Raw genomic sequence first — 27,475 nt, 5'->3', positions numbered from 1 at the left:
TGTAGACAAAACAATTAATCCAAAAAAAAATTGATAATTTATATTCATTAGTCAGTTGCAGCCCTAATCACTCTACATCTCTGCTCAGCTGATGGAGAGCAGAAGCAGCTGTGTTGTACACATACAGTTTACTTTGCCGCTTTAAACTGGAGGTGAAACAAAAGTCAGGCTTCGTCAGGTGAGGAACGTGTAATTTCACGGCGTCACCTTCATGCCCCACCTCCTCTCATCCCGCCCGAATTAAGCCGTGTTCTTCTTGTTTAGTCAGCTTGATGTTTGAGCTGTATTTTTCTCAACATCAGCATGCAGCTCTGGACCCAGAGGACTCTGGCTCTGTAGGTGTGTGTGTGTGTGTGTGTTGAAGAGAGAGACAGACTGCAAGGCTTGTCTCCAGTCAGTTGGAGTAGCCTGTATGTGTGTCACCTCCTGAGTGCAGCACCAGCTTGGCCCACTTCTGCCTGACCGACTAGACTTTACAGCTCATCTGGGCTCTTCCTTCTTGTCTCTTTGTGTTTAATTTGCTCTCTCTCACTCTCTTCCCCGTGTGGGGTCCGGTTCTCACGTCACTCCTCGACAGTCAGAACAGAACTACCAAAGCTCGCAAAGATGTACAACGTCCCAGGTGAATCGTTGCAGAAGGTATTGGCTCACATCCAGCGTGTACGATGAATCAGACGGGACCACCCAGCGCACATTCGCTCTCGTAGAGTTCATATCCACACCAGTGCACGCTCACATACACATCTAGGTCAGAGGAGTGAGAAGGGAAGAAAGGGGAACCTTTAGCCCACATCATGGCAGCTCTGTTTTCACAGGCGGCTGCAGGGGCTCTGAGACCTTGTGCTAAACAATACGCTCTCCCCGCTCATCTATAACTAAAACACAGATGATACATTAAGCTTGACATGAAGGGAAGGCTGTCAAACCTTCCAGCCCTTGTTTTTGTTGCATGCTCAGTTACTGCCAGGGATGGAGATTGCAACAGCCTTGCAGAGCGCGTACTTCAGAGAATACATGCTGTCAAATGTCAGGTAGCTGGGTGATGCCAGGCTAAATCTCACTGACTGTGTTTTGGTGTGAGGTTTTAAGAGGCCTGAGCAGAGTAGATAACACACAATGACATATAATCACCCTTTAAGTTGATATGAGGAGTTGTAGTCATGTTTGTGTCCACCTGGTGAAAGCAAATCTTATTTTAGCTCTGTTTTTCTGTTTTCTATCTGGCTATTAAAATGCTAAATGCTTCACTATGTTCACTAGCAAGTGTCTGTCTGCTGTACGGTGGGTTTTTAGTGCCTTTAATGCCGGACAGCTAAACAATTAAATCTGTAAAGCAGAGGGGAGATGCAGATTCGGGTGACAATTCTCTGTAGGTTCATCACTACAAACGACCCCTTTCACATTGTCATTTGATACAATAACAATGAAATATAAAATGTTGGTTATAGTGGCTTTTAAACAAAAAGTTGTAGATGAAAATTGACTCTACAGATTGCCTTATCTGCAGTACTTCTTGCCTCCCGTTTATTCAGAAACCTTCTTTTATTGGGTTTGACAATTTGAAGGTTTGACAGCTGAGCGAGAGGTGTGTTCATCCGATCGGGTGTAGGAAGGGTTCATGTCGATAGCCACTTGCCAATCATTTGTTGTACAGCAGAGTTGAGAGTGAAGCCGGTCCCAAGAAAAACGGCATGTGGAGCCTTGACAGACCGTAGTGAGCAGAGCAAAACGTGTTGGATTTGCAAGACTGCATGTCAGGCTCTCGCTGCCTAGATCTTGGGAGAAATTGGTCAGGCTGGGTATCAAACTTGAATCTCTTTTTATCAGTTAGTGCATGATTAATTCATTATTATGTCAATTTTTTTAACTTTATTTTATGTTATGTATTTTTCTGTGTTAAAGGAATAATCCACAATTTTAGGATAAATGCTTATTTGACCAACCAACACTCCAAACGGATGCAGAATACGCAAATTATGCATTTTGTCAACGTCTGTTTTATCTAATAAGATGCAGTTTTCACTCTGTTCTTCTCAGTTTTCATTTACATATCTTGAGGTCAGAGGTCAAGGGACCCCTTTGAAATTGGCCATGCCAGTTTTTCCTCGCCAAAATTTAGTGTAGCTTTGGAGCATTATTTAGCGTTCTTCCTGACAAGATGAAATTACATGGCCACCAATCAACTCCTTAGGTTTTGAATAGTTTCAAATGATACCAGTATCTCCACTCTAGCTTTAAGACTGAGCCCGCTACAACCTCTGAAAGATAAAATAGCAACCGGAGGTTAATAATTTATATAATAAAAGGGTAAAACTTGATGTCCCTGTATCGATGCAATATTGCCACGCAAAATATCGCAATATTATGCTGTATCGATTTTTTCCCCCTGCAAGAAAACAAATAAGTGCATTTCCCAAAAATGTTGAACTATTCCTTTTAATACAAAAGTAATGCTTTAGAGAAGTTGTTCCATAAAAAGTTTCATTTTGCTATCATGGCCAAAACTAGGGTATCATGAAAAATATAATGCCTGGAGATGGCATTAGCAGGCAGCTCACACTCGGCTCACACACATCACTGGGTAACTAGGAGACAGTGTCAGAATGATGGAGGCTACGGACACACCATCATCATCCTTTGTGTGTCTACGTGCATCGCCTCCGTCCAGGGCCTTCCCCTGCGCCCGTGGCCAAAAATGTCACTCCAGGCTCATTATGCCATTAGCTGCCTCAAGCTTCAGTCCATTTGCTGGGCAGGGAGTGTGACGGAGCCCTTTCACAGGGTCACCCCTCCTGCTGGAGGCCGGTCAGCTGAGAGGTGTGTGTGACGAGAGAAAGAGAGAGAGAGAGAGTGTACGCCTCAAACTCAGAGAATGTATTTGACACTAATCATGATTTAGCGCAGGATGTGAGCTGTGTTATGTCTTATAATCACTCCATATATATGATTTGCTCCACATTGTCTGCTGTAATATCTCTCTCAGACAATGTACAGATCAAGAAGATGGATTCATTGTTTGCTCTGCTGCTAAGCAGTAAAAGTATATCCCTTTAAAGCCCCCTGAAGACAGTTTTACTTCTTGTTTTTTGGTTAGCGTTCTTTCTCAAACAGAGATGGAGCTGGGGTTAATATTCAGATGTAATTCATTACCATGGCAACCGGATTGCATCGTTTTTCAACCCAGTTTAGATGAATTCACTGTTTATCAGATCACAAATGAGACAGGAATTAGCACAACACACCGACTCTCTCTCACTCGCTCTCTTCTTTACCGTCTTCTCCTGGCGAGGCGGCCGTCTGCTGGCTGCTGCCACACCGAGGAGCCGCACCGCCGCACGCCGGCCACAGCGCACCAGAGGACGGATAGACATTTTGCCGAGGTCTGCTATTTGAAATGCAGTTTCGGGACATTTTGGAGGTGGTAACACCGGCCGCTCTCGCCTCAGCTCCCAGCACCGACACCGCATCCGGCTGCACTGTGATCCGTTTATTTCTCTAACGGGACTTTTGTCTTGTTTTCTTTTGGGCTTAAAGTTGTATCGCTTCCCGTCATCCGAACCTGTTAGAGGCCCGCAAACCTCTGGTATCAACTGCTTTACATTAATTTATCTCCAGCAGGAGACGTTAAAGAAGAGAGCGGGTGAGAGAGAGACAGTCAGTGTGTTGTTTCGTGTAATCCATTGCGTTTGTCGGACCACACTTGGCACACACAAATGCCATGGTGAAAATAAACACACTAAACTAAGGTGAAGGAAACATAATAATAAGAAAACCCTCAGTTAGCTAATGCAAAACAGACATATCAGTTTGCTGCTCAGACGCAAACGAGCATGAGTGCACCTGCACAAGCTTGGAGGATGACGTGTGACCTGCAGCTTTTACTACAGTCATACGTCATATTCTCATTTTAGCAACAACATTCTTTTCTTTCTTTTTTTTTTACTTTGAGTACAAAATTAAGTTATTTGTCCAAAAAAATGTTGTGTGGCTAATCAACGTAGTCAGGAAATGACTCAAATAAATATGAAATATAGAAATGACAAACTGGAGAGGGGCTTTAAGCACAGCTCACCAAACCTCCTAAATCAAGTCTAATGAAGTATCTGTCATTTTAACACACACACATACGGTCTCACAGAGGTGATGTTTCACTTCATATCTCGGCGCAGGAGGGGTTAATCCATAAGAAGCGTGTTCCTGCGTAGCCGAACTATATTCCCCAGGCCTTTTCCCGCCCATCCATCGCCTGAAGAGGACGACCAGCTTATTTTCTCTGCATATTAAAAACCGCCTTGAGACGTGGCAGGCAGGGCCTCAGGAGGATGGGGATAGCAGGGGGGAAAAAGAAAAAGTGGGAATGTGGAGTGGAGTGGAGAGGAGGGGTGGGGTGGGGTCTCTTTTTTTTTTCCTTCCAAATAAATGATTAACTAAATACATCCCCCCCCATTCCTGTCCATTTTGAAAGAAGGGCCAGCTTTGATCTCGGGGGGCCCTTTGAAATGATCTGAGGAATGAGAGAGAGAGAGAGAGGGAGGGAGGCGAGGGAGGGGCAGGGGGAGAGACAGGGACAGGAAACGCCACACCTCCCTGCCTGTTGAGGGGAGACATCACAGGTATAGACGCAGAGAGAGCGCGAGGAGCAGAGGTGTGGGGCGGCGAAGGGGGAAGTTTGCACAGTTAAGCTTCTGGATGATAGCTGAGGCGCTGGGAGTTGTTGTGCTGCGGCGGCTGTGTGGTAAAGTGAGCTGTTTGAAGGCCTCGGCGTGGATATGCCTGGGGATAGATTAGCTTCCCTTTAACCCCAGAGATCAATGGGGTGGCAGATGTCTCTTCCCCACTCCAATAACAAATTGGACTTCCCTTTCTTGTTGCAGGAGGGTGAAGTGCTGCTGGATGTAAATCCCATATCTTACTGACTCTGCCATGCTTGGTGGCCCCTGTAAAGAGCGTGTTGCCGGCTGAGGCGAGGAGCCGCTCTGACTTTCTCCTCTGCATATTTCTCCTCCTCTGCAGCTTTCGTCACTCTCACTGCTGTGCTCAATGACTAGTCGCAGTGGCATTAAATCGTCAGATGTCTGCTGTATTTGGTAGGGATGGCGGAAAAAAATCAACCTAAATAGACATCATGGCTAAAGCTGCATGCTAACTCTGTCATGGACAGGAAACGTTTTGCGGTAACGTGCGGTCAAGCCAGCCGGCACTCTCATCTATGTGGTCAAATCGGCCGGCGCTACAACTGTAGAGCACCCATATACTGACATTTATGTTAAATGCATTCAAACGGCCCCGATGGAGCTGACCATGGATGTATAAAGAGAACGGAGCTGACGGGAGAGCTAGAGACGGACTTGGCGAAGTAAGCGGAAGTATACACGTGTGACTGCGTCCGGTTTTCAAAATAAGGTGTTAACAAAGGGAACTGTAGATACAAAATACATATATGGAAATAAGATTGATTGGATTATATTCACCAGAAGTATAAAACATTAAGTGTCCCTTATAAATTAAAAAGGAAATACCACCAATTTGTGAGGGAAATGTCTTTATTCTTTGATTTTTCGGGTTGCTGGAAATAAATGTAATAAATAATGCCTGATAATGACTAATATATTTGACTTCAGGACATCTCTGACTACATACATGCTGAAAATCAAACATTTGAATGTATTAATTTAGATATTTTTCAAATTAAAAGTCCCTAGAAGTGTATGGTTCAACGTTTCCCATGGTCTAGTGTTAAAAATGTTAACAAAAATCGATTCACAATACTTAAAAATATTGAATCGGCACACAAGTATCATGATAGTATTGAATCGGGAGATAAGTGTATCATCCCAGCCCTAGCATTTTGCTTACTTGGTCGGTTCTGTCAGTGTTTAAGTAGTGTTATCTGTGTGTTTTACATGTGACTCACCTCCCTGATGTGGCTTGTAACTCAGTGTTTAGCAGGCTTGCCGCAGACTGCATTCACCATCAGCAAGGACACTGCTGACAAACAATAGCGGATGCATATTCGTTTGCTGCCATGAACTGTGCGTACGCTGAAAGGATAACCTTGTAAATGTGCTGCGACGGGGGAAAACAAAACGCTTTGTTAATGCACGACATGGAATTCCTACTTTAACTGCAGAGGTGGTGCAGCGGGTTAGACTGATGGCTCGTAGTTGGACGTCTCTGCTGTGGATTGTGGAGTTGTTATTGACACTCTATCATGTCACAATTATATTCTTTCATATTTAATCATAACTTTTCACAAGTGGAAATTTTCTGATCGCATACATTTCGGAGCTAATAATGTTGTTTTGAGAAAAAAAAAGAAATCTGTATGCTAAATATGGGTCAAATATTTTTGGGGAATATTTTTATATCCAAATCACTCTCTTTTCATCTTCCTGTAAAAAATATTGTTAAAGATTTATCTTGAACTCGGGGGTGTTTACATAAATGTGTCCAATCAAATGTGATTTGGGGCGATTAGCTAAGCCGTCCATCTAAAAGAGGAGAGAGAGAGAGACAGAATGTACCACTGTGATAATATCATGTTATTATGTTATATTATTATTTCAGATTCATCTAATTATGGCTGTGCAAAATAGCCAGCAGCCACAACACTGGTGTTACAAACAGAATAGCTACCGTGTTTAAAACAACTTACTTTTATTACCTCATCTAGAAATATTTAATATTCTGTCACAAAAAAAGAAGAAGTGCTTTGCATCAATGACACCGCGCGTCCTTGTTGTTGTTATAAGCTGGGAAACTTAGGTACTTTACTAAAGCCACCTGATACTTTTAATTTAGCAGCTTGTCGGTTATTCTGTTGGAGCATCGGCTTAGCACTTTTGTTCCCATGAGGCCGCTGGATCCTCACTTTCATTAAAGTTGTTTGGAGAGTCTCTCAGCTTCGTTGCCTCATAAAACAAACTGCTATGATGAAAATAACTTAAAACCACACAAACCCAACGCTACTCCTCTTGTTTTATTAGTACACGCACGCAGAGGCGGACGCACACATACACAACAACATGTTTGTTGAGGTTCTAATGAGTCCCAGTAGCAGCGGTTTGATTTTTTTTCCCCTCCTAATTTGACATGCTTCACTTGGGCTGGGTCCCTCTCGCTCCGCAGACCTCAAATCCTCCATGCAGAGGCCTAATGAATCTTCTCCGAGTACACAAACAAAAGGACAAACAAAACAAGCTGGAAACACTCGCTTCCTTGAGCTTCTAATTGTCCCAAACACGTCAATCAATCACCGCAGCTCGCTTGAATCCACTTTTACTCTCGACAAAAGAGTTATTAGTCACCCATGAGAACATATCAATCTCCAGATTGCCGGGTATTACACTCATGTATCGGGTTACGTCCACAACTGGCAGAGTTTCCCTCTCATTTTGCTCCAGCAGTGTGAGAACATTGGCCGTTGTACTTTCTGTTTAAGAAGGTGACATGAAGAACAATGAGTCGAGCCTCGCCGGTCTCCTAGGGGCTCTCCATGTTGGGTTTCAGCCGTAATTGAATCGGGGCTTTCGCTGTCCACAGAAGACGGGGTGTGAGTGAATTGTCTGAGATAGTTTATAGGGTAATAAAGTCCCTCCGCACCAACACCTGCCAGCTGCGCTCAGCTTTGACCAAAACAGTCTATTTAATACCTCCCGCTGTGCACCTGCAGCCCACCCGTAAAGGTCAGCACACAACTCGATCACGCCGCCAATGGACGGCGTCTATCGCATCGCCTTTTTGAAAGTTATCATTGGGCTAATTAAAATCTTGACTCAATTAGCCCCGCTGTTGACCTTGTTTGCGGGTTAGGATGCTGATGCCAAACGCAATAATAACCGCAGCCATTTTTCTCTTATCAGATCTCCTCACCTGCTCGCCTCAGCCACTGGCGAGCACTCGCCGTTGTAAATACTGAAACTGGACTTCCTCTTCTCTTCACAACAGCTCGCTTTTTTCAAAACAACTTCTGTCTCTGTTGAAAAGGAGTGGGTTAAGAGTAGGTGGACAAATGGATGCAGCGGCGATCAAATGTGATGATTGTACTGTCACAAAGAGTGTTGTGTTTACTTAAGCCAGGTGTCAGCTTTGAGCATCAGTCTGTAATGTGAAATGTGAAAAATGTCGCGATGAATAATGTTAATTATATCTAAAAAAAAAAAGCACTTTTAAAACATCATTATTGGTAGAGCATGCTTCTTCTCTCTCTGCTTTCGTGGCCGGCTTTCGGTATTATTAAGGAATTGTGCATTAATGGGAGTCAGCAGTTTTCGGCGCCGCAATCTCATTACATTTACAGAGAAGGGATGGAGAGCAACAAAAAAAAATTAATTGGAGGCATGCGACAGTTAGGACAGGAGCCTGGGCAAGGGCAGAATAAATCAGAGGTCAGTTTGACAGCTTTATGGCTCTGTGGAGAGAGAAGTGGTTAACTTTAATGGGAGGAGATAGTAATGTTGAGTTACTTTATTTTTCCCTCTTCCTCCTCCACGCACTCATCTCCGTCCCCTTCCCCCCTCGTCAGCTGAGGCGCACACACACACACACACACACACACACACACACACACACACACACCCCTCTCACCCCTGAACTATTTTGACTCGGCGTGATATATAGAGTTAATTCAGCCCTCTGCGCGCAATAATTCATGCGTTTCATGCATTCACTGTCGTGCAGACTCAGCGCGGGGTGGAATTGTTAATTTTCTGCGCAGAGATTGCAGCCTCCCTCCCCGCGCACACACACACACACACACACCTCTGTCCTGCCTGTCACCGACTCTACCCCCCCTTATTCCTCCATCCTCCTCCTCCTCCTCCTCCTCCTCCTCCACCCTCCTGTATTTTTTTTTTCTCCATTACTTTGGAAGTTAATTTGGCTAAAAGAGTGTCCACTCCCAGCAGTATTTCCTGCAGCATCAGGTTTCTTCTCTTTAAAAAAAACCCAACAGCTTAAGCTCGGTCTTTGCCACAAATCCACACACAAGGCCTCCTCTTTCTCCCCACCCCATAAACTGGACTCTCCCCTCGTGGCCTTTCGGTTACGTCCTGCCCTCTACCCCCCATCCCCAAGTTCATTAAGGTCATCCCCGCAAGGGGCCGACCCCCTCCTCCCCCCCGAAACCTCCCCTGCTGACCGCTGACTTAAGCCTTGTGCTTTTATAATTGGGGGGGAAACGCTGGCTAGTAAAGCAGCAACTCAGTGAAGTGGCTTCTGCAGGGTAATGGGGTCCTGCTCTCCATGCACTTCATTTAATCCGTGCAGACCTCTGTGTGTGGTGAGTGGGGGTGGTGTGTGTGTGTGTGTGTGTGTGTTCTGGGATTGTTTGTAGGAGCAGATGGATGGGGTCACACCGTAGAAGACATTATGAGTTCTGTTAGCATATTTTACCACACAGGGTACACAAAAGTGGCTGAAAATGCAGGGCTTTTCCTTATTGATTTATCTGTCGGTTATTTTCAGATTATTGTTCCATCTATTTTTTATTTATTTATTTAACCTTTATTTAACCGGGAGTAAAAACTCATTGAGATTAAAAAATGTTTTCTAACCGATAACCGAGCCCTGTTAACCGATTATTAACCGACAAGATAAGTGTGACACATGCAGCGATGCTATTTTTAGTGCCTAACAAGCCGTCCTGCTGCAACGAAAAGCCGATACGCAAACAGGTTAAATCCATCATTTATCACCAGCAGCAGTGTATGAACAAAACCAACAACCGAGTCCTCAGTTCACCCGTCTGGAAGACTTACTGTAGCAGCCACGCTGCTGTGTGTATTGTCCCAGTAAGTCTCCACCGCACCGATTGGTTTAGCTGTGCAGTTGCCAGCGGTGTGTCTGCCCGGCGTAACGTTAGCGAGTGTCCGACAGACCGCCTCTGTGTGGCGGCGGTGAGTGTGGTGTTGTAGCTGTGAATGAATCAGTGTGTGTACAGTTTATTTGTCATGAATAAATGCTTCAACTCCTCAGCTCATGGCCCATCATCTATAAATGTCCAACACATGTTTGCAGTGATTAAGATGATGTCTTAACGTTGTGTTGTTCAACCAACAGTTCAAAATCCAAGGATATTCAATCTACCGTGATATTACACAAAGAAAAAGCTGGAACCAATGAACATTTTTTGCTTGATAAATGACTTGAACCGAATAATTAAGAACCACTGAAGTCATTTGATTGAAAGCGTATACAAATGAAAACAAACTGTAGTTACAGACATTTGGCACTGACAATTCAATCAAGTCATCTGGAATTACAAATGTAGCTCAAGCAGAAAAGGTCTAATTAACCTCAATCTGGTACAATAACCCTCTGGTTTTTCTTCACATTTGTACGTTAGCGTTTAAAGACATGGCATCGCTTTGCAAGCACTGCTTTTATTCCAGCAGGTTTGAGCCGTGGCAGCGTCAGGCTTTCTGCAATGTTTCAGAGACCTTGGCTCAGACCAGCCAGCCAAAGATAAACAGTGAAAAGCATTTCCCCCCAGGGCCTTGAACACAACAAGTATAAAGTTGAAGCCGTCACCTTAACTCTAACATGGAAACTATCTCAAGCAGAAGTTAGCGGAGAGAAAGAATGGGAAAAAAAAAGATATTACTTCTGTTTGTGGTCTGGCAGTTGCAGAGCACATTGTTCTCATTTATTTATTTTATTTCAGTTGGCAAGGTAGAGGTGAGTTAAGTTCTTTTATTTTTGCAGTGGGAGGAAAAAAAAAAAGGAGGTCACATTTGTTGGCAGTGCTGTGGGAGTGCGCTGATACGAGTACGAGGGCTTTGTGTCAGGAGACATTTTGTGGCCGACAGGAGAGAAACCTAGCGTTGTGACAGGGGCTTTTCTCTTCTTTAAAAGGCGCAGCGACCCCCGTGACCCGCCGAGTTGAAATGGAGGCCACCGCCGATTCTCATGCCCTGATTGAAAAAAGTGTCTGACGGCGATTGTGTTGTGAACGAAAACAAAAACAGAGGCGGATATCTGATTTTTAGAAACTAAAAATGTTGTTTATGTATTGTGTGTTTGTGTGGCGTTTGTGTCGGGGGGTGTCAGTCGCCGCTGAACACAACCGACCCAAACCCTGAGGCGGTCAGTGTCTCTTCAGTGTGGATACAATCCCATGATTCATCCTTTTTCATGGCATTTCCTCCCCCGTTGTGTAGGGCGATGTACTGTCAGGGCCTGGGAGGAGTTCCCATTGAGTAGCTTCTGCGCTCACACACACACACATACACACACGTCTTTATGTACCCTATTCACACAAGACCATGGGCTTCATGCATTTAAATGGCCTATCTACTGGAGCACTGATATTATACAACACTTAGAGCAGTTCCAAGATAAAGCTGATGACATTATATTCATATTAATGGTTTTTATTAGCCTCCTTTGATGTGCAGATTGTTGATAAAATGGTGCTTTGATTGGTCTTTGAGAGACGACGCCAAACTGTAACAGATGGCGGCTTGTAGAGCAAAGATTGCAGGGCCTCCATTCAGTGCATGTTAGTGCTGGAACGAATAGTTGATTAACCGATTGATAACCAATTCATTATTCATCAAGTGTTTTGGCTTGATGAGTGCTTCTCAAATGTTTCTTTTTGTTTTATTTTGTTAATTGAATATATTTGGGTTTTGGACCGTTGGTCGGACAAAATGAGTCTCTGGGAACTTGTGATGGACATTTCTGTCTATTCCTGGAACTAGTCGTGTTTCCATTCAATTGTCAAGTGGATTTTAAGTAAACTTTTGAACTGAATCGACTTGTTTGGAGTGAATAAACTTGGCGACAGCGTAGTTTCGTCAGAAGTTGGCGCTATAGGCTTCGCATGGCGGTAATCTGAAGAAGTAGAGGTCGCGAACTGGAAACAAAACAAGTTGGCTTGGTCTTCTAAACATCTACAAGAGAAACATGGAAAGAGGTCTTCAGGAATTTGTTTCAATTGGGCAAGTTGTAATAGTTCTTTCATATCAGCTTGGATTGACCATGTTTCATGTTGTCTGGAGACAAAGACAAGCATTCGCACGTTATGGGAAGATCCGAGAAGACACCAAGAGCAGAAACAGGTGATCAGTCATGTGCGTAAATGTTCGCAACTCTTTTTCGACACAGGCAAAAAACACCTCAAGCAAACATAAAAACTTTTTTTCTCAATTGAGGAAGTTTTACCAAATTTTGCCATTTCCATACAGTTTTTCTAATGAGATAATAAAAAGAAAATTTAACTGTTTAAGCCCTAGTGCATATCGGTCATGTAGGAAAAGCCTGATGGAGAACTATTTGACACACAAACAAGTGACAAATTATCGTAAAAACCTTTATAAATTAGTGGAGAAACAACATGACTGCAGATGCTTGCATACTTGCATGATACATTTAAGCAATTCACATCCTTTCATGCTCTCAGGCAGGTATAAAAATGCTGAGTAGGTCCAGTTAACCTTGATTTTGGATCATGATGGCAAGATGAAAACATCCAAGTATCTTTATCCTTTGATGAAACATTTGTTTCCTGACGGGAGCGGTGTCTTGCCGGAAGACAATGCCTCCATCTGCACGAGGTCACTGAGAGGTTTGAAGCAGAGGGCAACGTCCGTGTCACTTCTGGTTGGAAAAAAACAAGATGCCAAACTCGAGGCCTCAAAACTAGTCCACAAACCAATGGTTGACGTCACTGTGACTTCTTCCACTTCTTATATACAGTACAGTTTGTGGCTCAAAGTATGAAAATGATGTTCATGGATTGGAGATGATGAATGAAGATGACTATTAGAATGTATGGCAAGGAGCTCTGAAGCTGTTCTGGATGTGAATGGTGGTGAAATACCTCACATGTTTGTCACCCATTTGTATATATGAATCCAGTTGTTGCATAAATATCCCAAAATGTGTGTGCCTGAGTATAAGTAGGAACAGCAGCACGTAGAGCTAATGTTGTAAAAAGTGATTTAAGTTTCACACAGATGCCCCCAATTTGTTTCCCCCAGGTTCAGAGAAATGCAGGAACAGCAAAAACACGGCGACCGCATTTGTTTGAGAAAATTACCCCGGCTGCATGCTTGATGATCTCAACGAAAAAAAAAAAAAAAAAACACTCACACAGAGGGGAGAAAAAAAAGTCTAGTTGTTAAATACATATTAACAGATTCCTTCCACTTCAGCATTGAGGAGACGCAGGGAACGCTCTCCATCTTTGGGAGGAGAGGATGCGTCCCCGCTCTAATCAATTCAGGTAGGGCAGCATTATCTGTGGAGCTGCCACCAGAGCCGCGCTGCACAATAACTCAAGGAGGGCATTTGAGAAGTGTGTGAGTTTGATCCTGTGCCAGGGTGATGAATAGCTGTTTTTTCTCCTTTGTTGCCCATCAGCACTTTTATTCCGCAGTTAATCCACCAGACCCACACTGTAATTTTTCACCTTGCTGTGCGATTGCGGTCGTGTATTTGTGTGTTGTGTTTCCCTATCTTGCTGTCAACGGAAGGGCTCTCGCTCGCGTATAAACACAAGCATCCGCCCCGCCCTGCTGGCATTGGAGGCTGATTTAAAGGTGTGTGTGTGTGTGCACTGATAGGATTGACATCTCGTGAAAAGTTAGTGAGGAGTGGGAGCCTTATATAATAAATCAACGGGAGCCGGTGGGGGTAGACGCTTGTTACCGGGGTGTGTCAGGTGTTAAAAGGATGTCATGTTGTTGCAGATGATGCAGCTTACCCACTTGATTTACTACACTGGCGGAGGTGAGGCTTTCTGCTTGGACCTGCTGAGACCACGTCCACACTGAGCCGGTTAAATATGAAAACCCCGATCTTTCTCTCTGTTCCTCCCGTCCGCACGAAATTGTCATTTTTCACACCCAGAAATTGATCTTTTTGGGAATACGTTTCAAAACACACAGGCCTCGGGGTTCAGTGAGGATGGGGGGAAATTCAGCTTTTGGAAAAAACAATAACATGACCCTGCTCTGACCATCATAAAATAGTGATTTGATACAGGGAGTGATAGAGTTTACCTTGCACGGCAGCTGGATTCTCTCAATGTCACAAGATCACGCAGGGATCACATATCATACGAAAATCCATCTTGTCAGGCTTCAAGTTATGCGTTTGTGTCGAGCAAGCCAGTGCACTGACCAATCGGCGTCCTGTGAGGAGCTACAGGCGTGGCTTAGGTGCGTATGACGTGACACGGAGAGGCGGCTGTTCATTCTAAACAACAATAGCGGCTCCTGAAGAGGTTAACGTAGACGCTGCAATAGCATCAGTTATATCAGAAGAACGGCACTGAAGTTTATCTCGATGGAAAAGATGTTTTTGCTCTTCTCCCGACTGGCTTCGGCAAGAGTTTGATTGACAGATGGTTCATCCAATCACCTGCCAAGTATTTTTTTGAAAGTGCCTGCTCTTTTCCAAACCGTTTCCAATAACTGCTTCTTAGATGGTTCTCTTAACAAACCATCTGGCGGGCCAGGTTAGGAGTGATACAGAGTACCGCTCTTTACCAGATGTTGGCTGTGATGTTATGATTTTGTTGTTTGCTGTCTGAAAGAGAACACAGGAAAAGACATTTAGCCATTTTCCAGGTTGTTCAGGTGTTTCCGTATGGACAGAAATGAAACATACTTGAAAAGGTTAGTGTGGACACGCGTTATTTTCACACATACTAAAGGGCATTTTCAGAATCAGCTGGCTTAGTATGCAGTGGCCACATTTTAGTTATTTTCCCAGGAAACATCGAGCTTGTATTAGATCTCTTACAGTAGACAGGTTACAGCTCGACCGCACAAACAAATGGTTAATGAGGCATAAGTGGAGTGACCTGAAATTCTGTACGCAGCTTTGCACCCCAACACAGCGTCCCCCACCTCCTCCTCCTCCTCCTCCTCTCTTCTCCTCCACTCTGATTAGGGAGTCGGGGGTCCTTGTGGTCATATTTTAATACAATCCTGAGCACTCTGAGCCCCTCGTCAGCCTCGCGCCCGCCACGTCTCCTCGCGGTGGAGGGGCTAGCATTCCTCCAGAGAGCTGTTCTACATACGGGCGGACAAGGAGCACAGCTTCGCGCAAAAGCCTGCTGAGACTCCACACCATTTATCTCTCAGCTGCAAGGTTGGGCCAGGACTAATTGACTGAGCTATGTGCGTGTGTGTATACGTATGTGTGTGTGTTGGTCCTAGTCCCTGGAAGCATGGCGCATTAGTAGAGTCTGAGATGATAGGATGTGGTAAAGAGAGAGAGAGAGAGAGGCCAACCTTGTGTTGTGAGCCTATCAGAGGGGGCTCGGATAAAAAGGCTCTCCTGTAAAGTCAGTTATTGGCTGCGGCTCTCCAAAATACGGCCAGTTAAACTGTGCTCAGGGAGCAAAAACCCACACAGCCGATGCTGCATTTAAAGTACAATTCTGGTTGTGGCTGTATTTTGTACTTTTTGCCAACATTGATAACATTGTACTCGTCAAATTGCTTGGGAACATGTCGACATCACAGCAACAAAGTCAGATGGTACGAGAAACACAAGGGGTCAGATGACCATGCAAACTAGAGCTGCAACAATTAATCGATTAGTGAACTATTAAATTAATCGTCAACTGTTTTGATCATGGATTAGTCGGTTTGAGTAATTTTTTAAGAAAAAAAAGTGAAATTCTCTGATAATATTTTCTGGTTTCTTTACTCCTCTATGACAGTAAACTGAATATCTTTGAGTTGAGTTTCATGTTTACACACAGACTCCGAAACTTTCGTCCGTCATTAAAGTTTTTGGAACAGGTTCAATTGTCTGTGTTGTTTCACATCCGTCAAAAGGAAAAAGAGGATTGAATAATAAAACGCATCGGACTAAGTGTGCAGGGTTTCCCCGGTAACGTTTTTTATTGGATGACGGCTTAAAAAAAGGCATTAATTAGCCACATTATTTCCTCCAAATTAGTACGGCTAACCTGAGGGTTTATTATCATCACTCATGTTTTCTGACATCTCTTTCGTGATGCCGTCATGTTCCCAGATTTCAGCAATTAACGTTGTGAGTACAATGTTATTATTACCGATAGGATTGATGGCCAAACCTATGGAAATTACACAAACTGAAATTATTATATTTAAGTGTTCCTGCCTGTGTGAATCCCCGTCCTCGTGTGGTGCAGCGCAGACCTCGTGCTCTTTCCGTGTTCCTCTCACCACTCTGCTCTGGACTTTATCAACACATTGTTTAACTTGGCCTCCTCCCAATGTAAGCCCAAGTACAGCGCGGAGTTGGCTGTCTCACCATCCACAGGGAGTGGGCTGAGCGGTGTGTGTGTGTGTGTGTGGGTTCGTGGGCACATTTCTAGGGGGGAGTGGAAGCACCTCATTCTCCTGGACCAGGAAGCTTTGAATCACGCTGGCTCTTCCTGGAAGGACCCAGAGGGAGCCGGGGCCGAGCCGGCTGGACTCAGGCAGGCTGTCTGAGCCGGAGCCTGGCCTCTCGCTGACACCAAGCTGGTGGCGAGCTCGGTTCTTACCTCACCCTCGCAGAGCAGGCCACGCCTTCCCTCTGCTCACCAGGTTGGCACGCTGCAGGCGTTTTCCTGTGCTGGGAAGTGTTTTCAGCTTTGGCTGCGGCTGTGTGGCGCGCACCGATAACCTCAGCCTCTGGAACTTTGAGAAACAGGAGTTTATTGATCGGATGTAAATAGCACAAGGTGGGCTACAGTAGCTTTGAATTCAAGCGCTGCCTCGTTTGTATATTTTCAAGAGTAAATTTTCATTACCGATGCCACTAGTACAACAATTCTGCAGTTTGAAGGCATTCAGTTTGGCATGCTTACCGAGCTAAATATAATTGTGTCAAGCTGTCACCTGCCTACGCTGTCACAGGCCTCGTTTAGTTCATGGAAATCACACTCTCCCAAGCCTGAGGTGCTGAGGATCTAGGCATGTAAGACGATATTAATAGTATAGAGCCGGGCTGGTGCTGCAGGGTGTCCACACCTTCCTGTTTTCTCTTTCTTTGTTTTGGCCCGGCGCTGACAGATTTACCTCTGGAGGAACTCCAGCATCTGAAAGGGAAAAATAGCCCCCATTGTTCAAATGGGGCTCTAGTGGAAAGAAAACAGGGGCTTATTTGAAGAAAAATAACACGGGGGTAATAATGGATCGCAATATCAATAGTATAAACAGCTTTGTCATTGAGACCCGTGTTTGTTATTTCCAAAGGACTCTTAGAGGTATTTTTTTCCAGGGAAGTGTACCGCTTTGGGTGAAATTGTCAGAAGTGTTCGCTCGCTTTGGAAGGTTCTCGTCTCTGAAGAGGCGTGCTGAGCTCTAGCTTTTGATAGGAATCAGCTGTAAGAGGGATGGATATTGCTGTGCGTTTTTCCTGCTGTCAGATAACTTTAACAGTTGTCTCTCCTTTTCACAATTTCTCTGTCAAACTCCACTGGGAAATTAAGTCAGGAGAAGTAACCGTTGAAGTTATCCAACTCTATCTTAAAGCAAGTGCTTCGTGTTTTTGTTTTTTTAAAGTCTTGGCGAGGATTACCTCAGAACTCACATTGAGACGTCGCGTCGAGATTCAGAGACGTTGTAGCTTCAGCTGGGGAAGATAAATACAGACTTCAGAGCTGCATTTGACAACTCATTGAAAGATTTCATCTAAAGCTTTCCCTGAATGAGATATAATTTGTCAGTTTACTAAAAATAACCAGTTAGATTATCTTAATCTTCCTAACTGTCCATCCAATACAGATAAAAATATCCTGCTTGGGGAAAAAAACATTTCATCACTCAGCACAATGAGTCAGAGCACTGGTTTTTCCAAAAAGATGCAACACTGTCCAAATATTTCTGGAGTTCATTCCATCTGATGATTGATAAAATCCCCGTCGTGTCAGTGTGGTTTCTGTATTTTCGCCACGTACTGAAAATGTGGTTAGATTGGCTGTAAAAGATGGTTGTAGAATATAAGGATTTATGGTTACATAATGCAATTCAAACAGATCTAAATCAAAAGACTATTCCCGTCTAATCCTACCTCGTTTTAATCGTCGGAGCTTTGAGTCGTTTTATTCAAGTGTTATGTTAAAAACCACAGCAGCTGTTGGAGTTATTTTCATCATAATTAGTAGACAATTGTTGAAATCAACTCAAACACTAGAAAGTGCTCAGTGTGTACCAGGCTGTGCCAAGCCTGAACAATCCTCTACATTTGTTTTTATAAGAGGAAATGAGGATCATCAGATTAAACATGGTGATAAACAATTGTGGGAATACATGTGCCAGATTCATTCATTGTTTCAGTCAAGTAAAGTGCAGTAGCTCATGAGAAGATAAAGATAATTTCCTAACAAAGAAAAACATTGATATGCACAAAAGAACTCATCAGTGGTTTAAGGACAAACCTTGCACCAAATTTCACTCAAAACTGTTATGTTTTTGACATGAGATAACAAAGACAACAAAACCTCCTTGGGTTGAGCTATTGAATTGAATTACATGCTTACTTTTATCTACAGACATTTGTGGCAAAAGATTGCGAGTCAAAGCATCAAACATCAATGACTCCTATTTTAAATTCAAAAAGAAATTCACATATTTGCATGCGCATTTTGAAGTATTGCATTAAAAAGCTGTATGGAAACAGCAAAATTCAATAAAACTTCAAATTTGAATGTTTTACGCTCGCTTGAGGTGTTTTTTGCCTTTATCGAAAAAGAGTTGATGCGCTACATGAGATATGGAAACGCCTTTAACGAATAAATTCTGACGTAGCGAACATTTAACTCACATGACTGATCAGCTGTTTCTGCTGTCGGCGTCTTTTCAGATATATATTTATATTGTCTTGGGACAGCATGAAATATAACCAATACTAGCTGACATGAAAGAACAAGTAAAACTTGCCCAATTGAAACTGAAGACCTCTCTCGTTTTGTTTGTGGTTCGCAACCTCTACTTCTTCTTCTACTCCGTTTATTGGCGGATTACAGCCATGCATAAAGAGTAGTCTATACCTCCAGCTTCAGTCGATACTACGCTGCTTAGTTTATTCGCTCCAAACCAGTTGATGGAAATGCGCCAAATTCGCACTTCATTTTTTTTGCGACATTTCAAAAGTTTGCTTAATAATCGCTTGAAACGCAACTAGTGGCACCGTGCTTCAGTCAAAAGGCCTAAATGTCTCATCAGCACCAGAAACAGTCATGAAAACTCTCCTAATATCTCTCAGCATTGATGTTTTCCTTCCCTGAGGATAGCAGAACAGTCGGGTGAGAAATAATTTTGATGTGAATTGAAAACATGTCGAGTGTGGATTTTCCGGATTTAACCATCACTTAAATGTTTCATTGAGAGGCCTACATTAAACTAATCACCACAGTATTGGGAGTTAACTGACACGTGCTGTTAGATATCTCCCCCTAAATGTCAGAACGTGCACCGAGAAGCATCAGAACAAGAGTCTCCCCCCCATCAGCGGTGAGCCCGAGGCTTCACCAGCACTTCATCACATCCTTAGAAAGTAGAGTCTTAGAGTCTTAGTGGAGCAGACCCGAAGGCTTAATGTCAGCAAATTAATTATGGATTCACCCAATTAGTTCACAAACTACACTGTGTTCGAGGGAAAATGATCATTCCCCCAAATGACTTGTCTCTTCAGTCTTTGCCCCAGTGTGCATTGTGGCTCGCTCAGAACGGTGTGTGCGTATGTGTGTGCTAGCCTGCACGTGTGAAGTGACACACAGCAGGCAGGTAGCCTGACCTTTTTAATTATTCAATCTCTCAAACTCATCTCTCTCTCTCTTTCTGTCTCTGTCTCCAGTTTGGCTTTTTAACAATCTCCTGTCCACACATATTTCTATCTGAAACAAAAAGGAAACAGCTTCTCTGCTCTTTTTCTTAAAGCTCCTCCATATCACACTGATCTGTGTCAACACATGAAGTGACGCTGTAACTGTAATGACTCTTTTGACTGTGTGAGATTGCCTCAGATCACTAGCAACCCCCCGTCCCCCCCCCCGTCCCCCCAAGTGTCTAATAAAGTAAGTAATCACCGCTTTCTAATGAGAGTCTGTCAGGGGCGGTGCTCGTATCTGTTTACCAAACCAAATTATTTTCTTATTTCGGCAAAGTCAATTAATCACATCGGAGACAATTCTGTTAGTGTTTGTCTCTCAATGGGAAGATGGATCGCAACGACGGCGGTGTCATCATTAAATTTCATCGCATTACAAGAAGACGCTGTCGCAAATTAATTCAATTTGACTCTTGGTTTTTCACATTCTCCCGTGGTTAAAGTCGTAACGTTGGGTGGAGACTGAAAGTACTGATTATTTTCTGGATTGATTCATCATTGATTCAGTAGTTAACCTTTCTGATGTACTGAGGAATTGTTTCGTCAATAGCAGGAATAGACACTAATATTTTTAAGCACTAAGCCCCTAAATTTGGTGGCCAAAGTACATTTTTGGTGTCCCAAATGTAAACGTATGTAAAAACAATTCAGAAAAGGCAATTTAACTTAACACAGCCTTCCTTAACTGTGACATTAACAGAATGAAAATATGTTTATCTTTTTATTCAAGTTTCTCACCAAAAACTGCATTTCACAAGATTATATTTGAACACATCATGATGAAGTTATAATTTGCCTTCACTCAATAGTCATTTACTGAATAGAGCCTGAACGCATCATAATGTAACTCAGTTGAACGTCCGTTAACGTAGCATGTGCTGCCCACCGGCTGCTAACAGCTAAAGGCGACTAGAAGCCATTAATGCCAATAATCTCCCGATCGCATCCCTAAAGATGACTCCTCATTTCAACTTCACAAATCAGCCTTTCCTTGTGCATTTTGACGCTTTCAAGGCGAGCGACAGGAATAAATAAAAACAGGGTGTCCGACAAAAGTTCAGTCGCGCTGTGCAGCGCTGCGTCACTCGCGTCATATTCAGGATATCGTAATCTCATTGAGACACGCAGTCACATTCTCAAGAGAGACCTGATTAAACTTGGTGGCCACCTACAGAGGATATTTGGTAGCCACAGAGTAACTTTTCGTGGCCACGGGCTATTGGGTGAATGTCAAACCCTGAATAGAAAGTGAAAGTATAACGTATAAATGCCCATCACAAGTTCACAGAGCCCAAAGTGGTATCTTCAAATTGCTTGTTTTGTCTGAATAACAGTCCAAAACGACAGTCAACGTTTTTACACATAAAACACAGAAAAAAAGGACAAATGATTAATCTGTCATAGAAGCTTTTAATTAGTCAAATCAACAGAAAATGAATCGATTAGTGAGCTAACCTTTTGAGAAATGACCTCCTCCATACCAGCGAGGTTACATCCCAATAGATTGACCTGTCCTGTTTGTATCAAAAAAACATGGTGTCATCTACATATAGCAAAATGTCAAACTATTCCTATAACGATTAATAGTCTAGCAAGTTGTTGTGTGTACATTTTTAGTCAGTTTTCTGTCAATAGTCATTTCAGCACACTGCGTCAAGTTATTTATTGTAAAATGCCAGCAATTACAGAAGCAGTTGTTGTCATTGAAAATCTTGGATGTCAAGCTTCCTCCAATAATGGCAATTAAATACGTATAAAAGAAAATTACACAAGTAAAAAAAAAAAAGAGAATCTAAGACATAAAATAGTGCAAGTTAGAATATATATATATATATATATATATATATATATATATATATATATATATATATATATATATATATAACATAAACTAATATACATTTGTGGTAGACAGTAATTGCAAATGAATGAGCTGAATGTTAGTGTGCATTTGTCTCTATGAATCTATTGAGCTGTATTAAACTCCTTCAACTGGCTGACTGCCCTTCCCCCTCCTCTGCAGACAATACTCGGACAGTGATCTCTGTGTGCCGCTGACATTGAGCAGAGTTTGTGGACTGTGATTGTGCTCACAGCGTCCTTGGGAGACGGAGCCGGCCGTCACAGATATGGATTCCTACATTTAATGTCTCGGCCTCTCGCGCACAAATGTTTCTCTTTCAATGAGCTGTGGCCCCGCAAGCAGGGAGTTTTATCGATCATCTGACTTTTAATGCCTCTTAAATATTAAGATTCATGTATATGACCTTTGTGTTTGGATTGGGAGCGCAAAATCCCTGCCTAAATACCCTTTCAGGCCCCGCTGGCTTCACGGCCGGCTTTGTTTTAGCTTTTCTTTTGAATCATGGAGAAATGGTGCCCAGTTTCATATTTCTTTTTATATATATTTAAAAGGATGGGGTCATGCTTGGCTGTGTTTTATAAAGTCATTGTAAGTTTTGGGACCACTCTGCTTGAATCTGGCTGCAGCAGAAAAGAAGGGGGGTAGAGAGAAGAGGGGATAAGAAGTGGGGAAGGTTTGGCCTTGTTAGCCTCTTTGAGCGCTCTTTTTCTCCACTTCCCTCCCTCTCTGTCACTCTCACTCTTTATGTCACACACACACACACTCACACTCACACTCACCAGTGGACAGCCCTGGAAGAGGGCCCAGTGATTGATGACTCTGTGTGAGAGACCTCAGAGGCAGCAGCACTACAGAGAGATGGACAGATGAAAAGGAAGGAGGAGGGACGGAGGGAAGAACTGAAATGAATCAAGTAACAGGGCGAGGCCTCCCAGCAGCCAGTTAACATACTGGAGCCGGAGTAATGCCTTGTTGGAAAGACACCCTGGAAGTGACCCATGCTGTGTAGCTTACTCGTGTCTAAATTGCTCCTTCCTGACTACAGAAAAGACAGATTTCTTTTGAAGAGGCAGTTTAAGGTATTCTGTGGTTTTGTTTGCATGATGTGTTTCTCACCAAAATACACGTGTGTCCTTGAGGTCTAACAAACATTTCCTGTTTTTCTCATAAAATATTTGCAAAGGCGATTTTTAAATATTTGAAATTGTGTAAGGCTGCAACAATGATACTTTGGTACCAAGTCAATGCCGACGGTACTCATTTTCTACAGTGCCGCAGGTACTGGGAATCAGGGCTTGAGACTAACGCCATACCATCGTCCCGGAGACCATAGAAAATTTCCCTGATAATGCTACATTGTGAACAACAAACTTATGTTGAAATCGGCAGGAGGAAGACTAGTAACGTTACCTGTTAGCAGCCGGTGGGCAGCATAGTCCTGATGGCTAAATAACGGATCTAACAGCTAACGAATGGAGGTTCCATTGAGTTACATTATGATGCATTCAAGCTCTATTTAGTAAAGTACTGGGGGAAGGTAAATTATAACGTTATCATGATTTGTTCAAATGTAATCTTGAGTCAGATCATCAGGGATTAATAATACATTTGCAAAAAACAATATGCAAACAGTTACAAACGAGTGAATGTTACAGGAAGTATATTGAGTTTATTGTTTTTGTTTTTTACTGTGGTATCGATTTAGTTATGAAGAATGATGGAATTTCACTGGTATTGGTATCGACTACAACATTTATGGTTTTGCGATATCCTTACCTGTAACTAACGACTACTCTCATGATTGAATAATGTGGCAATTATTATCTTGATTAATCAATTGGTTGTTTGGTCTATAAAATGTTAGAAAATAATGTATTACAATTTCCTAAGCATATGATGATGACAGCAAATGTCTTGTCCGACCAACACTCATTTTGATGAGCTGGAACCATCTTGTATTTTTGCTTCAAAAATAACATAACAATTCATTGATTAGCAAAGTAGTTGCAGATCAATTTTCAATCGATAAACCAATCGATCAATCAACTAACTCTTGAAGCTCTAAAGTTGTGTATTGTTTTCATCCATCTTTGCTAGCTTGCGGTTTTTCCTCCTTCACTGCCTTTGCAGCCACATTGTTGTGTTTCTTTGCGCTTTATCGCCCCCTAGTGTGCCGGAAGGACTGTGTAACACGTCACCTGTGTGCGTCAAAAGCACCACAGGCTACCTTTTTAAAGTCTGAATACAAACATTTACAGTTTGACTTTACACAATTTGTCTTGATTACATAGCCCTTTTGCCAATATTGGATTGTACAAAGAACCATTTCTAAAACGGAGATGGTAAATGTCAAGATCGTGGTGTCAGACGAATCCAGTGCTGAAAAGACAGGTGTTATCTAAGACTTTTGTCTTTTCCTCACGGTGCTGTATATACTGCTCCGCGTACCTCCCAGTGTGATGATGGGTCTGTATGCTCCCATATGTGCAGACATGTCACGATAACATCACATTAAACAAACCCCCGAGCTGCATGAGGGTGTTGTTTTTTTGCTGAACTCTTTACCTTCTTGTCTTCCTTCCCTTTTTTCTTTCTTCTGAATTCTGACAAAAAACAAAACAAACTGAAGGCTTCAAGTAATAACTTTGCCCTGATGCTTTCTGGCAGAAAGAGATGTTTTCACAGTGTCAGCACTTTCTGAGAGGAGAGGCGCCTCTTTCTGGCTCCGGTCCTGGACGAGCAAGATGTGGAATTTGAGTTTTACAGCGCAACATTTAATCCCTGTTGTGTTGCAATCATTTTACTGTAATTCACTAAGATGCTGATCCTCGCTGTGCTCTTTATGTGCTGCCAGTGTAAAAAAAAAAATAAAAAAAATACATACCCTTTGTTTTCTCTCTAACAAAGATGTATTTGTATGTATATTTGCCAGCGTGTCTGTCAGTGATACCGAACTGAAGGCTTTGTCGAGTAACATTTTCAGCCTGTTTCCAATTTCTGTTAAACTGATGTAATCTGAAAGTATGATTACAGCTGCCAGCCCAAATCCTGGTCAAAATAATTCATCCTGCCAGAAATATAATAGTTTTGCTTTTGTGTTAGACATTTTTGTGAGCTCATAAGAGAAACAGGGATGTAATGATTCAACTCTACATGGTATAGAGGTGTAAGTGAGATGGTGTGCTCCTCTCTGAGTAGATTTTAACTACCCTCTATTGGCCTGAATGTGTCATTACACGACAATCTGTCAACCTTCAGGTGCAGCTCATCAACTCAAGAGCTTCATTTTGTCACCCGATAAATCTCTCCTCACAAGTCCCATCAGCTCGTTTCACATTTGCTCATTTGCATCAACTTTTTGTCAGATGAATTTCTATGCTCGCTTTGTTTTTGAAACGGCTTTGAGGGGGCAAAAAAAAAAGAGAGGAAAAAGTAGATTGCTATTTGCCATCTGAGTCGAGATGCCTCGAATGTCACCGCGATCAATACGGAATGTGACGAGTGACAAGTTAGATGGAGCTTCAGATGAGTGTTTGTCAGTGAAAGAAAACACACTTCAAACAGGAGAAAAGTGGAGCTTTTAGAGCGTGGAAGCGTTGCCACTTTTTAGAGCAAATGGGGCACTTTGTCACCAACAGTATCTGAGTAAGTGTGTGTGTGAGAGTGTGTGTGATTCACTGATTTTCTGTATATCTATCGCCTGCAGCTTCCCGAGCTCTTTGTGAGCAAGAGGCTGAGTGACTTTGTAGTCAAGGACTCTTTAATGCCTCCCCGTGTCAGAGTTTTTTTGTGCTTGTACATCAATAATGTGTGTATATATACAGCATATGTGTGTGTGCCAGTGTTGTGTTTAACCAGGTTTTTCTGTGTTTTCTTGCAGGTGTATGTGCCGAGGCGGTATGCCCCGGGGAATAGTGCTGACAGTGCACTAGGAGTCTGAACCTTGTCAGTATTTGCGGCTAAGGAGCAGGAGAGGTGCCGAGCCGAGCCGACTGCCGAGCCGTGCCGTCCTGCGCAGTGCTGTGTTTGACGCCATGTCCCTTACTGACAAACACAAAGTGAAGAGGCAGAGGCTAGATCGGATCTGCGAAGGTAAACTAATGAGTATGTGCCTGTCCTTAACTTTTTACCGTCACTCATTCCTCGCAAAGTGTCGTATTACGCTTGTTTTTCCTGTTCTTCTTCCAACAAACACTGTAGTTCCAAGTGCCTTTCTCAATACACACAAGTAGGGCTGCCCTCTCTTAGTTGATTAGTCGACTAATGGGTCGTTTTGGTCTTAGTCGACTAAGATTTCTTTAGTCGATTAGCCGTCTTTTATGCTGTTTTCATGCTGAATGACTTATTTCCAAGAAACTTATGAGCACATCTCTGGTAAACACAAGATTTAAAATGGTGCTTTTGTGTGATTCTTTGTGGAGAGACTCAGTTTCACAGATCTGTCGATTAAATCAACTAATCGATTAGTCGACCAAGAATGTCTTTGGTCACGATTTTGAGCTTCACGGTTAATTAAACTTGATCTGGATGTGTGATATTGTGTAGAGCTCAAATCAAGTGCTCTCTTCACTGGTTAAACTGTCTGACAAACTGTAGTATTATTACGATGAATAGAAGCACTAATTGTTGACGCGAAGAAAGAATTTAAGGTTTTTTACAGTTCTGTTTTTGCAGTCTCTTCTCTTGTCTGTCTAAATGCATTAAATCTGTTTTGTTCCCAAAGACGGGGGAAATAATGAAATAAATAATCACGGTCATAGTTGTGAGCAGAATAATTTTGATTATTATTTGAGCAGTGATTTGCATAAGAAAAGGCGTGTAGATATCAAGGTTTTATACAGAGCTCTATGTGGTTGAATAGTGAAAATGATTACACATTAAATATAGCTATTGTTTCAACATCCTTTCAGTGACTATATCTTTTTAATTAATCTTTTATTTTGATGTGAATCAGGTCCTGAACTACGAGTGGAAATGTAGTCATCTAATTGATGTCGAAACAATGCTTATAGAAATGATTAAAATCACTATGACAAGCAAGTTTAGCCCAGTTTTAACCCAGATATCTGTATTTCTTTTGACCTGCAAATCACCAAAACCATGTGACTATACAAGTAGTATTTTGTGTTGAAAGAAATCCTCACTCCGCCTGCAGCGTTTTTTAATTTCCCTCACTGATACTGCTTCAGAGCTATACATCCCCTAGCCAACCATCCTTATTGGTGTTAGCACAACCCTAAGACCTATTGATGATCAATACTCATTGATTGCTATAATTTTCTCCTGGCACTCAGCACATGTCAGATACCGCAGTTAACAGTGTATAAATGTTGACCTCAGCAGCAAGCAGTTATCTGGCATTGGATGTAAATGAGATTATTGCTTCACTCTGGCCTCTGTGTGAGCCGCTGTTTGTTTGTGTAGGAGTGTCTTGTTATGTGACTTACGGTTATGGAGAATCTCTAAACATCTGAACTCAAAGTTAGATTACCGCGGGGGGGATTGAATGGCTTCCATCCTGTCACGGCTGTTTTGGAAGCAGTTCAATTTTGCCCCGTGAGCCGCGGTGATTATTAGGCTTTAGGTTGTGGATTAGAGAGCGGTGTTGTATTGAAGGGGCCTGATCGTAGAATAGGAGCCCCCTGCCGCGCGCATAGCTACAAAGTCGGCCCAGGCAACAAGGAATATGAGTCTTTGTGTGGGTGTATAAACTGTGTCTGAAGCCTTGTGGATGTGCATTTTTTAAACCCACTTGTTTGACTTTGCACAGCGTGTGTGTGTGTGTGTGTG

General features: G+C 42.7%; 1 protein-coding gene across 4 annotated transcripts in view; it reads left to right on the top strand.

Annotated features, from left to right (window-relative positions):
* The window catches only part of ctbp2l (C-terminal binding protein 2, like), a 110,462-nt gene that overhangs the window by 24,619 nt on the left and 58,368 nt on the right, over positions 1-27,475 (top strand). For 3 of the 4 annotated variants that reach the window (XM_074620886.1, XM_074620890.1, XM_074620888.1), the window contains exon 2: positions 25,566-25,777. In XM_074620886.1, the coding sequence (XP_074476987.1) occupies positions 25,720-25,777 (58 nt within the window). In that variant the 5' untranslated portion in view covers positions 25,566-25,719. Of the gene's footprint in view, positions 1-25,565; positions 25,790-27,475 lie in introns of all 4 variants that reach the window. The other variant, XM_074620887.1, reaches the window with a different exon arrangement.

Source organism: Sebastes fasciatus, chromosome 20, assembly GCF_043250625.1.
Source record: "Sebastes fasciatus isolate fSebFas1 chromosome 20, fSebFas1.pri, whole genome shotgun sequence".
Lineage (NCBI taxonomy): Eukaryota > Metazoa > Chordata > Actinopteri > Perciformes > Sebastidae > Sebastes > Sebastes fasciatus.
Note: the sequence above shows the minus strand (reverse complement) of the source record. Positions and strands in the feature narration are given on the sequence as shown.